The sequence below is a fragment of the Heterocephalus glaber genome, unplaced genomic scaffold (genome assembly GCF_053883595.1).
Source record: "Heterocephalus glaber isolate CG9 unplaced genomic scaffold, H.glaber_assembly_v1.0 deba00001743, whole genome shotgun sequence".
NCBI classification, from domain to species: domain Eukaryota; kingdom Metazoa; phylum Chordata; class Mammalia; order Rodentia; family Bathyergidae; genus Heterocephalus; species Heterocephalus glaber.
In genome coordinates this window covers 71020-86450 of record NW_028258449.1, presented here as the reverse complement: position 1 = coordinate 86450, position 15431 = coordinate 71020, and the positions used below count along the sequence as shown (strand labels likewise).

The window sequence follows — 15431 nt, the reverse complement described above, 5'->3', positions numbered from 1 at the left end:
TAATATTTCAGCTGAGACTACATGATGGGAAAGAATCTCCCACAGGAAGATCTAGAAACAGCTAGGTCCAAGCAGGAAGCGGGGTCGAGGGCCAGGCAGGCCTGCACCCCCACCCAAAAGACCCTGGTGGAGACAGTGAGGGCAAGGAGGAGCAGTACAGTCAATGTGGAGGCGGCAGTCGGCGGGACACTGGCCAGTGTTCCAGGTTTTGGCTGTCCCTGGACAGGGACAGTCGTGGTCCCCATTGTGAGGCTGATGGAATGAGCACAGAGAAGTGCGGAACCTGTCTGAGACACACAACTACCGAGCACTAGAGCTGCAATTCAAAACCGAGTTCTGTCCCAGATCCTACATCTGTCTCGCCACCTCCAAAATGTTCTGGAAAAGGCGACCTGTCCTGCCAACCCGGGTTCAGGGCCGTCTGTTCCACAGGCTTCTCTCTCCCTCTGGGCCAGCAGCGCCCTCTCCCCTGAGCTCCTAGGGTGTCGATCACGCTCCACTGTCTGCTGTGACGGTGTGTACGTCCTGGGTAAAACTTCTTGTTTGCATTTTAAGTGTTAAAGTGCAGGATTGTGTCATGTGGAGCCTTTTGCCCTCTTCAGCCAAGAAGAGAGAGGGTGGTACTCAGGTGATCGTTGTCTGCCTGCTCTGGCTCTTCGTAAGAGCTGGTGTGGTTTCTGCCTGCAGGCGACAGGACATCCTGTCCATCCTCACGGCCGTCAACCAGGATGTGAGCCAGCAGGCAGACGCCAGCGGGAGGAAGAAGCAGATGCCCCAGCCTGCCTTCACACTCAGGAAGAAGCTGGTGTTCCCCGTGCCTTCAGAAGCACTCTGACCATAGCAGAGTTGTCATCAGCTCCGTGGCCTGGATGGGGCCTTTCTTGTTCCTAGGACTCAGCTGGCCCGGGATTTGGTGAGGGATGCTAGCCAGCCTCCCGGCGCTGGAAAATGCCTTGCTTTGGGACAATGGTGATTCTGTTTTGCTTTTTTCCTTCCTACAAGTCTAAATGTTGGGGAATTTTCTTTCCTGAAGACTTGGTTGTGTGCTTGGCTTTGGTTGTGCACCCTGGAGAGAGGACAACCGGCTATGAAGCCCAGGTTGGCGGGCAGGTTCATTCCGAGGTTCCTTTAAGAACTGCTGGCCTCGACTGAGCATGGGTTTCCTCTCTGGACGACCATCCTGTGTCCCTTCCAATGGCCTTGTACCTTGGGCGAAGAGCTCATGACCCGTCCTCCCCGTGTTCCCCTTTCCCAAGTTTTTCCTCACATTCAGGGAGGTGAACATTTGGTCTACACCACAAGCTTGTCTCTAGCTTAGGGAAGGGCGCTGCCCACACAGGAGCTGTGGGGAGAACACAGCTCAGTGTGAGGAGAGACGCTCGCTGACCTGGGGATGGCATCATCACAGCCTGATGTCAGACTCTGTTGGTCAGGTGCTGGAGCTGGAGTTCGCTGGCTGGTGCAGGCAAGGAAGGGGACGTGTGGCCTCGTGTGCCTGGAACCCACATGTGGGCAGCACTGGGCTCAGGCGAGGCTGCACAGGGCTTGCTCTAGGGCGCGTGTTCTCAGGTCAGCAGTTGTGGTGCGTGGACCGCAGTAAATGCCCTCACCCTGTCACTAAAACACCATGCTCCTCAGTCCAGAGGGCGGGAAAGAAGCTGCTCGAGGCCAGACGCTGTCCCAGGGCTGGCTGGACTCCCCTTGACCAGAGGAGTGTCTGAAGGTGTCTTGGGGTGGCTCAGTATGGAAACCAATAGGCTTTTTCTGTTAAGGTTTTGAATATTTTAATGTACTTGAACTTTGATTTTTTTTTTTTTTAACTCCAAGAGGAACTTCTTTTGAAGTCCTGGAAACATATTGTGAATCCTTGAAGGGTTGATCGAAGGGAGTGGAAAATCCCATGGTGGAGACCTCCATTCACAGGTGAGGCAGCCGAGGCCCAGGAGGCAAAGCGACCCGCTCACGCCCCGCCAGCCAGTGGGAGAGGGTCCTGCGTCCAGCAGGGTGGACTAGAACACCACGGGGCACAACAGGACGTACGACTGCACAGGGGATGGAGGTCCTCGTGGAAGAGCCAAAGAATGAGGAGGAAGAGCTCTCAGGAATGCTTGGCTTTATAATTATTTACATGCAGCCCAAATTCACGGCCAGTGAATTTGCTGAGAAGTGTTTATAGGAGTCCTGTTACCACATAGTTGATCATTTCGTGAATTTGGGTGTAGCCTGCCTGATCGGGGAATAAGACTGATCATACGTCGGGATGGGCCTCCCAAGCATCGCTCGTACCAGTCAAGGCTAAAACCTGGTCATGTTTGGAGACAGGGTCTCGCTGTGAGTCCAGGCTGGGCTTGAACTCATGGGAATCCTCCTGCCTCGGCCTCCCGAGTGCCAAACTACAGGCCTGTGTTACCATGCCCAGCTGTCACAGTTTTTGTCTAGTTGGATACACGTAGCCTGTGGCCACTTTGCAGTCCCTGACTCAAGTAAAGGCTGGTGTGGTACAAAGAGCACAGGGTCTGGAGATCCAAGGCTTGGGTTTCCATTCTGCACAGCAGCTCTGGGCTGAGACACCAAGTCAAGCTCTTTCTGAGCCTTCTCTATAGGGAGACATTAGTGGTGGGGATGGGAGAGTGTGCCCCAGGGTGCCCATTTAAACTGAATTGTGCCCCTGGGGCAGAGTCTGTGGTTAGGAACCAGATGGAGAGAGCAGGACTCAAGGTCCCTCACATCTAACAGCAGCGATGCCCCAACATCCTGGAGCCAGGCCTGGGTCCCCCTGGTTCCCAGGGTCCCCAGCACAGCAGGGCGGCTCTTGGCTCCAAGTCCAGTTCCCACCACTGATGAAATCTCCTCAGAAGCACTTGATGTTGATGTCCTGCACCTGTGGTCTGTGTCTTGTTTCTGTTTTGCTAGAGCGTGGTGCTTTTGCAAGATTAAATTCTAGAATCGGAAAATGCCCCATGAAGTCTCTGTAGAGTCCTCCAGCCAGTACCTGGACATTCATGCCTGTGAGCCATGGTTGTCAGGTACAGATAATCATTCCTGACTTGCTTCTCCCAGATCGTGTTGAGCAGTATCCTTGTCTGGATGAAGTGTTTCCGTGTGCACATCTGTTGAATTTGGAGTCCAGGAGCAACAGTTGGTTTGGTCACAGCTGCTTGGTAGTAGCTACAGCTGTTGTTGGCCCAGATATTTGTGAAGGAAACATTTGAGTGAGGCTCCTGCAGTTTGCCTAGGTTTGCTTATCCTATAAGAGATGTAGCTGATTGTTTCTTTTCTCTCCCATTCATTCTTTCATAGAAGTTTGGGTCCTACCAAACAAAATGAAAGGCATAAAAACTTTTGATAAGGTGTTATACACATGTTTCTGATATTTAATGCTGGTACTACCAGTGTTTGTTATTAGAGCCACTGGTCATCACAGCTTCCTGCTGGTCTTGCTTCAGGAGCCTGGGAGGAGGTGGGTGGGGCTGATGCCATGGGAGAGGGTAGGCCTGAAGTCATGGAGAGTAGCCTCAGTGGTACTGTGTTGGTCAGCCATCCACCACTCCGACAGATACCTGAGCACCTCACCTTCAGAGGAGGAAGACCCATTTTGGCTCATGGTTTCAGAGGTTCAGTGCATGATTCCTTGGGTCCATCACTCAAGGCCTGCAATGAACAGGTGGTGGTGGGGAGCATATGGTGGGCAGAGATGCTCATTTCATGAAAACCAGGAAGGAGACAGGGTGGGGTCTTGATATACCTCTCAAGGACACACCCCAAATGACCTCATTCTGCAACTCGACCCCATCTCCTAAGGTGTCCACCACCTTACACAGTGCCATTGGCCAGGACCAGACCTTCAGTGCATGAGCTCTCGGAACATTTAAGATCCAACCCTAACAAACACATCATACTCCACAGTGCTCAGGTGGTGCTAGACCTCGTGACCAAGCAGACCCAACACTGATGAGCAGTGTGACACAGACGCAGTGGTCGCTGAGCAGTAGCCTTTGGTAATGGTCAGGCTCTGTGGTGAACCAGTGTGGACATCTGTCCCAGTGGACAGTGTTTGTGTCACACAAGATCACTCGGCCTTCTAAGTGAGTCGGTCAAGTTGTCCTTAGCCTGGGATTCTTGGGTGGTAGAGTGTGGACTTATCCTCAGGACCAATATTTTTAGATCCTGCAATTTTTACCTGTAAACATTTTTACTTTACTATAAACTTGAAAAAGCCATTAACATTCATTTAATATTTAACTTTTCAAATTACTTAAACATTTTACTATAGGTTATAATATTAGTATACAATATAGTTTATAATTTCTACTATAGTTTATAATTTCTATTATAGAATTTTATAAAGAATAAAGTGTAAGATACATTAGCCAGAAAGATTATCAAGACTTTTAAGTATATTTAAAGGGATTTCAGTAAAGAATGGAGGAAACCAGCCCACTTTTCTAAAAATAGTGATGGCAATTATTGCATCTGGTTTCTTTATTGTAAACCCTCTTTCAAGTCCAGTGAGAGATGTGGCATTGTGTTTTTTGCGACAGAAGCTGTACAAGAGTACCTGGCCCATAAAGCTACCTTATCTATGCTAGAAATGACTGTGTCAGTCTTTTCTGCTCTGCATAATTTCACACTGCCAGGGCCAGGATATGTCCTAAACACAGGTCAATCAAGGTCTTAAGGAAATAACACACCGCAAAGCGTATTACGACTATTATGTGAGATGACAAAACTTACTAGTACTGCATTACTTTGAGATAACAAGTCTCTCTGCTTGCAAAACAGAACAGCGCGGTGTGTTCTTTTTGCAATGTGGCACACTGTTGTGTGCTGTACCGCAGCAGCGATGTCTGCAGCTGAAGACAGGACTTGGCCCTTTTCAACACCTGCAAAAATAAGTAGGTACTTTTAGGCACAACCCAGGAATATTTATCTGTCCAACTTTACTAACTGGAAATATACCTTCCTCTTTTTCCTTTTGCATTATTATTTTATCAATAATATGTTGAAGTCCGATAAAAGAAAAATCACAATTTTTAACATGATGCATGGGTGGATTGAGATCAACATGAAATCTATCTCCTTGTTTGGCCAAATGTTCTATAGCTTTCCCACCACTCACGCTGGAGCATTCTGGATGTTTGATTAAAGAAAGTCTTCTTGCCACCTATCAAAAACAAAAATATATTTTAAAAAATAAGTCATAAATTATACATTTTGAAACCAAAAGATGCAACGGAAATGAATAGAAAAATAAAATGCTGTACACTACATTTTGACAAATATGGGGTATAGCTGATGTTCAGTAAAGCAGAAAACCCTGTTCCTACGACAACCTGATGAGCAGTGGCCAAATGCTGTCCGCTACTTTTGTTCTCCTATTGGGGCTGGAAAATAGGCTTGAAGTTATCAAGACTGCTTAATGATGAACTCCAAAGAGGAAAACCTGCCTTACTGTTTCTTCTTATCATTTCAGCTGTTGGTAGCTGTGTCTTTGTTTTGTTTTTGTTTTTTGGTACCGGGGATCGAACTAGCTGTGTCTTTTTCATATGTGGCAAGAGGCTCTGTAGTATTCGAAAACAAAGGAAAAAGAAATCTATTTGGCTATGGTGCCAGCAATTGTGCACTTAATGACAGAACCTTTTGTTTAATAAGATATTGAGCAATACTTTGATGCATAGCAGTAGTGCATCTATTGCTATTTAACTGAAATAAACATTATAACAAGAAACAATGAAGTTAATTCTTAAATAATTACCTTGTCAAGCATGTCACCAGGTGCTATGTCCAAAGACTTTCCAAGAAGCAGAAAATCTGAAACTCCTCGGACTAATGCCAACAGACAATGACCTCCAGAAATCAAAAGAACTAAAAAAGGAAATTCTACTTGATTGGTCAGCCTAATAGTCAGTGCATGAGCCTCCATATGATGAATGGGGATGAATGGCTTCTTTAACTGGTTCACCAGCTGCATGCTAAATGATAAGCCTACCTCCAAGCTTAAAGCAAGCCCTGGTTTTATGGTAGTTGCAATCGCTGAGAGTTCACTTGGAGAGATTCTACTCGCAGAAAGAGCTTCCTGTACTATTCGTTGAATATTTTCTCTGTGAAGCTGCTGAGATACTGGAGGAATAATCCCACCTGTCCTGCAAGAAACAAAAAGGTAGCTTTTTACACACTGAAGATTGTAAAGACAAAGAAACAAAAATGACAATATTGCAACTAAAGGCATGATTCCAAATTAATCATTATAGGGCTGGAAATATTCAGCTTCTTCAAATTGTGCGTTATAATGTAGCATACTGTAAGAACTCAATATAAAATGATTAAGGGGATAATGTTTCTACCTTTCCAAACCTGTGCACAAAATCCCCACAGATTTGTTTGCTGATGAATTAAATCAAGTCCTGAACAAGGGAAAGACAGGATAAAATTATACTTTAGAAAAATTAATCTCCTTGTAGATGAGAGATTTTTTAGAGATTACAGCAAAAACATTTGTGTGAAATGATTGTATCTTAAAGTGGGTGATTTATGGGAATGGACAGAAAGAGACAGAGAACCTTGCAAAATGTAATAGATAACTGGATATATGGGACTAATGGATGAAGGCATCAAAGATTCAGATTTTTGGCTGAAATGACCAGGACAAAAGAAATACTAACAGTGAGAAACAATTAGATAATTTTGTGAAGATGAACTTATTTTTAAATATATTGCACTTGAGGTCATAGCAGGAGAGTAAATTGCTTGCAATCCTAACAAAGTTTGATTCCAAACTTGTAAATGAGATTTTTGATCCATGTAAGACAATGCATGCATGGTCACCCCAAATACCAAGTATAAAGAATGAGGCGGCACATTTGCTGCCAACAAATATGCTAGGACGTGACTGCTTTATAATCTGAGGAGCAGCGCAATAAAATACAGAGTGCAAAATACATGTGGAGTCTCAAAATTTATCTTCCATACAGTCAATGTTGTAAGACCTACTACTTCTATACACAAAAATAAAAATCCTTAGAGCATCCAATGAATGCTTAATAGTTAAAATATGAGGTATGATAAAAATGATATTAAAAAATTTTAAATATATTACAGTAAAAAACATGTCACCAGTAATTTCCCTCAAAATACTTTCCCTCGCTTTGAACACACTTATCCCGTCATTCTTCCCACTTTCTGAAGCAGTTCTGAAGTCCTCTCTCATGTCTTTAGTTGTGCTGTGGTGGCTGCCGGAAGTCTGTCCTGAATCAATTCAAAATGCTGACATTTCTGATCACTTTGATTTTCAGCAGGAGCCAGAAGTCACATGGTCACCGTCATGTTTTTACAAGCCTGCCTTTCCAGTGGATGATACTGGGCAGCAGTATTCACTGTATTTTTCATTATGCCTCCTAAAGACACAAAAACAGGACTTCCAGAACTGTGTCAGAAAGTGGGAAGAATAATGGGATATGCGTGTTGGATGCAAGGGGAGAATTTTGAAAAGGTTTAACAGCAATGTGTCTTTTAGTGTAACAAAATTTTTAAAAATTTAAACATGCACTGTGTATTTTGATTAAGCCATTTGTATTATTTTAGGCAATGAGGGAGATATAAAGAAGGTATCTGATTTCAACACATACATATTATAATTTACCTTAATTCTTCAAAGATACTTTTTTCATATTCCTATCTCTAGTCATGGTGTCAATAACCCCATAATCATTTGGGTTTTAAGGTTCATCTTTACCTTTCTTTCCTTCTCACTCTCCACACTTAACACCACTCCCATTGCTATGACCAAATACAAAAAGCCCTCCCTCTACCATCTACTCAGTAGTCTTCTAATTGCACTCTCCTGGCTCTGTCCTGTGGTCCTTGGAGACCATTCCATATTGGGAGGCCAGAGAATAGCATAAAAGATACCCTGTTACTGACCCTATTGCTTTCCTACTCAAAACCTTTACTTTCTTGGAATTCCGGAGACTTTAAGTTCCTTTCCCTCCACTCATTTCTTCCTTCTGTCTTGCATCTTTTCCTTTCCTTTTTGTGCCTCTTCTGTGTATTATAGATTCCAGAGACTATACTAAGAACTAGGAACAAAAGGCCTAATCATTTTTCCAGGTTCCTGAGGACTTGATATATCAGACATTGTGCTGGATACAAGGTGGTGGTCTCCATCACCGTGGGGCTTAAAGTCTACCGGGGGAAAGACTATGTATAAGAGTACAGATGTGTAAATTGTAAAAAAGGATTACAGATAAAATATGCTGGATATGGTGATAAAGAATAAACCTAAGTTAGTCGGAATACTTAATTTAGATGACATGCTCAGGACCAGCCTTTTTGTGAAATGAATTTCACATTTATGTGTTCAAAATTTTAAGATAGCTGGGTATGAAAGTGCACACCTGTAATCCTAGCATTCAGGAAGCTGAGGTAAGAGGACTGAGTGAATTTGAGGCCAGCTTGGGCTACAAAGTGAGTTCAAGACCAGCCTAAACAACAAAGTGAGACCCTGTCTCAAAAGAAAAGCTCAAGAAAGTCAGAAATCAGTGATTCTTACTTTACGCTGCCCTTCCATTACTAGCTTTCTTTTATTCTACTTAACATGCCTCTCATTAGGATAATAATACTTCACTGTACCTTATTACCCAGCGTAGTCCCTTTCATAAAGGATGTTACCATTTGAAGATTACTCTATTTCTTCACATAAATTACTTTATTATTTTTTAAAATTTTTATTTATTTATTTTTCTTTTGGTACCGGGGATTGAACTCGGGTCCTTGCGCTTGCAGGGCAGGTGGCGGAACCACTGAGCTAAATCCCCGGCCCTACATAAATTATTTTTAATCCTCCAAGGCAGGTGTTATCTTTGTTCATTGATGTGAAAACAATCAGGACAAAGAACTTGCTGAAAGTCGCAGATCCAATAAATACTTTCAGGATTCAATACCAGTTTGATCCAAAACTACTAGTTTTTTTCACTATCCAGACGTAAATTGATACAGCTTGGAGGCATATTTCATTATACTGTGAACTGGCTAATAACTTAAAATCTTGAGATACTACATCAAAAACTATGATTTCCACTTTTGGTTGAAAATTTTGATGATCTAATGACATAGGTCCTAGATTCCTGCATGGCAACAACTGGCTAGAGCTCAGTTATCGCCTCTAGATATTTTGCTTTTATCTAGCCCACCTATTTACATAATCTCCCTGGTAGTCCTCTTCAAATATCTGCATTTATAAACCTTGCATCATTCTAAGCTTTAATACAACAGTGTATTACTATGTATTTAAGCATCAACACAAGTTCTATGTATAAATGTGAATAGGATTTTTTTCTGCAGGAATTAACATAATATAGGGGAAAAAAACGAAGCCCAAGATGGCAGCACTAGGGTTCAGGCTGGAGGGTTGTGTGATTTCCAGTGGATAGTAAGTCTGGAGTCATCAGAATCCCAGTGCAGGTGCACCTCACAGTCTCCCTGTAAATAGCCGGTACAATCAGGGTCAATACTGCCATGAAGCCACTATTGTGTATGGCCCTATAAATCTAGAATGGGCAAGGGCTGGGGAGGTCTAAGCGGCTGAGAACTATAGAGAATGTGCAGCTAATGCACAGCTAAGAACAACTGGGAGCCGTAATGGTATCAGAGAAGCACCTGAGGATAAAGATATCTAATCCAGTCCATAGCTCTGCATTTCTTCAGGCTGCCCAAATCTCAAAAAAAAACCTCTTCAGCCTGAACTGGTGACAAGACACATAGAAAGGCTATAGAGCAAGTCATGCTTTCCTAGGACTTCAGTTGAGAATATGAAATATATGTGTGGAGACAGGAAAAGGCATTCTGAAGAGAAAACCACTGATAAATATTTGAGCTGGGAATGAGGGTTTTGTTTTTGACAAGAAGAGTAGCTGAGGTTGGGATCATACTGTGGAGAGGTGTAAAAGCCAGGGTGAGGTGTTTGAGGTTTTCTTTAGCAATTATTGGAAACTTTACACACAGGAAGATCATAAAACTTAACTATTATACATGATAAACACAAAAGAATGGTGTCATTTACTTTTTTTTTTTTTTTAACGATAGCATTGACTAAGACCATGTTTACTTACTTTAAATGGACTTCAGTTTGGGAATGTATCGCTTCTCCCAACACATTTCTGGTTTCATCCACCACAGCAGCTGCTGTATCATCACAACTGGTTTCAATTCCCAGGACCACTTTTGAAGATATTGTATTTCGGGATGAAAATTAAAACTTTGAAAAAATGCATAAACTTTTGTTTTTGATGGTTTAGAAAAAACTCCTGCTGCCTTATTCAATATTAACATACTTCCTACTCTAATAGGCAATTCCTGAAAAAGAATTACAGAAACAAACATTATTTGAAACATATTAGTGATTAACCCATTCACTTAAACAAAATATTGAATACTGTTTGATTTTTAAAAAAAATTTGTGGTACTAGGGAATCTCAGGGCTTTGCACCTGTTAGGTAAGTGCTCTAACACTGGCCCAGCCCCTGGTTTATTTATTTTTTAATATATAGTTTTAGAGAACTATAATAAAGTTTATAAAAGTCATCAAAATTTTATATAGATCCTAGCTACCTGTGAATATAAATAACATTATGTATGAGGACAATGCTTTCCAAAGGGCAAAAGACAGATATATAATTTGTTAGTATTAAAGGCTGAGCATTCCTAATCCATAAATCTGAAACACTCCAAAATCTGAAACGTTTTGAGTACTGCTATGATGCCACCTGCGACATGTCAGCTAAAGCACAGGCATGTTAAAAACAGTGCCCTATATAAAATTACCTTCTGACTGGGCCGGGGATTTAGCTCAGTGCTTCCGCTGCCTGCCTCGAAAGCGCTAAGACCCGAGTTCGATCCCCGGTACCAAAAAAAAAAAAAAAAAAAAAAAAAAAAAAAATTACCTTCTGACTATATGTATGAGGTGTATAAGAAACATAAATAAAAATCTAAACAAAAATCATGTTTAGACTTGAGTACCATCCACAAGCTATCTCATGTATATGCCAATATTCCAACCACCCCTCAAACACTCATATTTTAAAAAAAATCTGAAATCTGAAACACTTCTGGTTCCAAGCATTTCGGTTAAGGGAGGCTCAACCTGTACTGTTACTTTTATGCTGTTTTTGCGAACTATTTATTATTCTTTATAAAACAGGTACTCTTACAGAACAACAGTTGCATGGATAGTTCTCCGAAAGTGCTATTTATTTTTTCATTATTAAGACAAAATGTGATTTAAGAAACTCAACAAAGGGAAATAGAACAGGTAAAAAGAAATGAATCTCATTTCCTGGAAACATTTTTTCAAAATAAAATTTAATAATTTGAATAAAAAAGTTTATATAAAACACACATAAGCAATCAAAGATTTAGTCTTAGTTTAGAAACAACAGTCTTCTCATATAGCTAGTCCCAAATAAACACATCTCGATTAAAACCACCTCCAACCCAACATTATTCCTAAATTACAACCTTTGGAACTAAATCTCCCTTTTGCCACAGGTTTATCATGATAGCAATTCTCCCCCCCCCCAAAAAAAAAACCCCTAGCTGTGCATCACTAAACCACCTTAATATTTCACTGTGCAGTAGCTTCTTTCTCTACCACGTGAGTGGTCAAAATTAGGGGGCTGGTTCAAAACAGCAAATAATATCGGAACGGAGCCGGAGGACTGGAGCAGCTGCGAGGAGTGCAGCCCACAGTTACTCCGCAGGATTTAGGTTTGCAGTAAATCGATCTGGGCAGGGCAGACTGTTAGCAGCACTTCCCTTTCAGGCCAAGAAAGCTCCCGGGTGAACCAGGCGACTTGGGCAGCGCTGGTCTTTCTGTTTGCTCTAAGAAGGCTAAGAAGACGAGGAGTGGACTGGTGAAAGGTGAGCATTACACCCACTTTCCTCGTGGACGACAGCAGCTAGTAGCACTCGCCTACTTTCCCCGCTAGCAATGACGTCCGACCGCCTACTCTCCCGCGCAGGAAAAGCCCGCACGCAGAGCGCCGGAAGTGACGCCATCCACAGGGCCAGAGACTCTTAGCCGGAGTTGGTTACCCTAGCAACACACAGCTTTGTCTAACGCGCCCGGTGTTGGCTCACTCAAGTCTAGGTTCTATAAGGTCACACTGCTAGTGACCGATCCAGAGGTGCTGAATTCGACTTTGTCTGAATGCACAGCGTTAAGATCCACAGTGTGCTGCATTTTAGTGTTTTGTTTTGTTTTTTTGTCTTTGGAGATAACTGTACTTAATAATGTATAGTACCTTTATCAGAAAAAGAAACTAGGAATGCCCTAACCTGTAAAGGAATGCTAGAGAATGAAAGTGTTTCTGGGCATTCAATCTGAACAAATCTCCCGCTTCACTGAGACTAAAAGGTCTGTGTGTGCCTCCTCTATTAATCTAAAGATAAATAATAAAAGAGGCAAGAGTAAATATTTTTCCATATTGCATTACATAGTCCCTGCTTACTGTGTATGCAACTTTCAGTATAGTGTATACTTACATTCTTGCACTTTTTTTGGTAAGTCTTCTATTGGTTTGTGAAGTTGTGACCATTTGTTTAAGTAGATTTATCCCAAGAATCTTTATTCTTCCCCGCTAGGCTTAATTTGTTAGTAAGCAAGAACCTTGTAATGCAAAGTTGGTTGGGGCTGGGAGATCTGTGCCTTGTACCATGTGTGGTTCTCAGTATAAAACATGACCAAACCATGTTGAAAAGTCACACAGTACAAGCTACAGTGGATACAAGTAAGTGAATGCCCAATTAACAGAACACTGTTGAAAAATTTTTAATTGGAGATTGTTTTTAAAAAATTTCATTTATGTGTAACAGTAAAGTGGCAATTATTATGTGCCAGACATTGAGGTAAGGTTATTTAATCCTCACAACAAACCCCTGAGGTACTTAATGTCCTCATTGTACAGGCAGCTAGGCCCCAGGGTTTGGATGATTTGCAATCACAGCTAATAAATGAAGAGCTAGGACTACAAACCCAGCCATCTGGTTATGGAGGCTATTTTCCTAACTTCCAGAAGAAAGAATAAGCTATAATTTCATTAGGGTGCAATGTCCCCCCACCCCATAATGATAGGACAGAAGTATTTCTGTTATACATGGAAATCCAGTCTGGACATAAAACCTTCATATCAGGAAATTTTTTTTCATTCAAATTATATTTAGGTGTATCCCACTGCTTCCTGATGGTACTGCCACCCTTGGGTCAATCCGTCTTCTGGGCTCTTCTGGCCACTGTTGTGCCTGAACACATTAGGAAACAGAACTAACACACATTGGGAAGAGATTTTATTTTTCCCTTGAACAAAGGACACATACCAGTCTCAGGAGGTATTTACCAAGTGAAGGTGATATAGAGGAAAAAATATAGTTCCCAACCTGCTAGATGTCAGACACACTGAGTTCATGTTTCCTGAAATCCAAGAATGAATTCTAAGGAACAAAGGAGGTTAAGAGCAGGAAAAATTTATTGAGAGATAGATTCTGAGAGACAGGAGGGGACCTGAAAGTGGTTGCCATTGAGCCCACTTTTCTAAGTTTTATAGAGCAAAATCACGAGGTGGGTACAATGTGGATTGTAATCAACCAGTAAGATTACAAGTATGAGCAGCCTAGCTAATATTGATCCAATTGATCCAATAGTGGTGGGGCACGTGGCAAGGGCCTATGAATGACATCATTAGCCTTGGTTGATAATCTACAGTCTTAGTCTTGTCTTTAGTTTTAGTCTTAGTACTTTTTTTTTGGTACTGGGGATCGAACTCGGATCCTTCCGCTTGCAAGGCAGGCGGCGGAACCACTGAGCTAAATCCCCGGCCCCCTTGTCTTAGTACTCTTAAATCTCAGTCTTAGCTTTAGACTTAGGGTGGGACACCCCTTAATGAGATAATGGTCCATTTATATGTGAGATTTGAAAAGTGTGGAACCAATAATCTTAAAACTTTCCATTTATCCCTTAGCGAAGTATGTGAATCTGGCCATTGTGATTTTAATCTTTAGATGCACCTCCAGCCACAGTTCTGATGTGTTCTCATCTGCACGGATTCCCTTGATGGCCTAGACCAGTCTGACTGCCTATAATATTTCTACCTAACTTAGCTGTCTATAATAAAGGTATACATTTTTCATGTTTTTTACAATACCATAGGAGATGGTTTAGGGAAAGGCCTATGGGCTCTCTGAGGTTTGTTTAGACTCTCATGCATTTCATATATGGTTAGAATGCCACTCATAAACATACTCAACAACGTATGCATCATCATGGTTTTTCTTAAAACTAGGCAAAGTGAAGGATAGTATCATTCCTCTTCTCCTGTTTCCCCTTCCCTGGCTGGCGCTACTCCAAATGTTTTAGTATTTTACTCAGGCCTGTCTTCCCAGAACTGAACTGTCCATATTTCACACACTAACATGTATAAGCCACATTATTGTTTCGCAAATCACTCTTATCTGTCCTCTTTGAAGATTATTAAACTGCATTGGTTTGTTCTGGGATGCTGCATGTTTTCTTCATGAATAGAATCTAAGCCACTGCTACTAGTTTCATGTATTAATATGGGAGACATGTTACATGTCAAGGAGATTTACCGATAGCTATACAAAGTGAATCAACAGGCTAAAATCTATCAAGATAAGGTTCTATCAGAAATAGAAGTCTTAGCCTTTCGTTTAGTAAATAAGTATATGAGAAGAGAGCCATCAGTTAAGAGAGCTACATGTTGAAGATGTCAGATTTTAGTGACCATAAGGGGAATGAGTGATATGCAACCGTCAAAACAGCTAAAGCGGTACTAGGCTGCATTAAAAAATAAAAAATCCAAAACAAGGGAGGTGTAGCACATCTTATCACCTATTTTATAGTGCTATGTAGTAAAAAACAAACTAGAACCTAGAGCACTGTTAGGATGTGGAAATTTGAAACACTGCTGTACAAAAAAATGGCCATAGTAATGCTGTTATCAGTTTAAAAGTTATCTTTAAATAACTAGAGAGTTACGTGGAACAAGAATTAGATTTTGGCTCAATGTAAATCAAGTAAGTTCCATTACCAAATGGAATATGGTATCTTACAGTTGTAAATCCTTCTCTGTTAGTGTTAAAAAGAACTGGAGGGACGGGGGCTAATGAAGGGTTCAGCTAATGTAGGGTGTTGAATTACATGGTCGCTAAGGGCTTTTCCAACTCTTACCATTAGATAAGTAGCATTATAAAGCTAATTCATACAAATATTAAGGAGATTTTGTGATAACCCCAGGATTGGTATAGTTTAATATGTAGACAATAACACCAAAAACCTAAAAAGCAAAAAAGCATAGGGGCAGGAAAAAAGGACACAGGAGCCAACTAGGAAGAACTCCCAATGAGCCTCACTGGGGGACAGT

General features: G+C 41.7%; 2 protein-coding genes across 4 annotated transcripts in view; one reads left to right on the top strand and one right to left on the bottom strand.

The window, feature by feature from the left end:
- Positions 1-10935, top strand: part of Casp10 (caspase 10) — a 38394-nt gene extending 27459 nt beyond the window's left edge. For 2 of the 3 annotated variants that reach the window (XM_004871629.4, XM_087200356.1), the window contains exon 8: positions 688-10935. In XM_004871629.4, coding sequence (XP_004871686.1) covers positions 688-835 — 148 coding nt within the window. In that variant the 3' untranslated portion in view covers positions 836-10935. The remainder of the gene's footprint in view (positions 1-687) is intronic. The other variant, XR_002391467.2, reaches the window with a different exon arrangement.
- LOC147821392 (tRNA N6-adenosine threonylcarbamoyltransferase, mitochondrial-like) lies at positions 3125-5971 on the bottom strand. The gene is made up of 4 exons (XM_087200358.1): positions 5756-5971; positions 4960-5164; positions 4735-4883; positions 3125-3311 (listed from the first exon to the last, which is right to left on the bottom strand). The coding sequence occupies exons 1-4, from the start codon at positions 5969-5971 to the stop codon at positions 3243-3245; spliced, it is 639 nt and encodes a 212-aa protein (XP_087056484.1). The 3' UTR covers positions 3125-3242.
- Positions 10936-15431: the final 4496 nt, after the last annotated feature.

Bases quoted from the DNA above. Each gene is read 5' to 3' on its own strand.
- LOC147821392 (XM_087200358.1), bottom strand. From the start codon at position 5,971: ATGCAGCTGGTGAACCAGTTAAAGAAGCCATTCATCCCCATTCATCAT. The intron at 5,165-5,755 runs GTAATTATTTAA...TGTTTTTGATAG, and splicing joins CTGGTGACATGCTTGACAAG to GTGGCAAGAAGACTTTCTTT. The intron at 4,884-4,959 runs GTATATTTCCAG...TTATTTTTGCAG, and splicing joins GCAAAAGGAAAAAGAGGAAG to GTGTTGAAAAGGGCCAAGTC.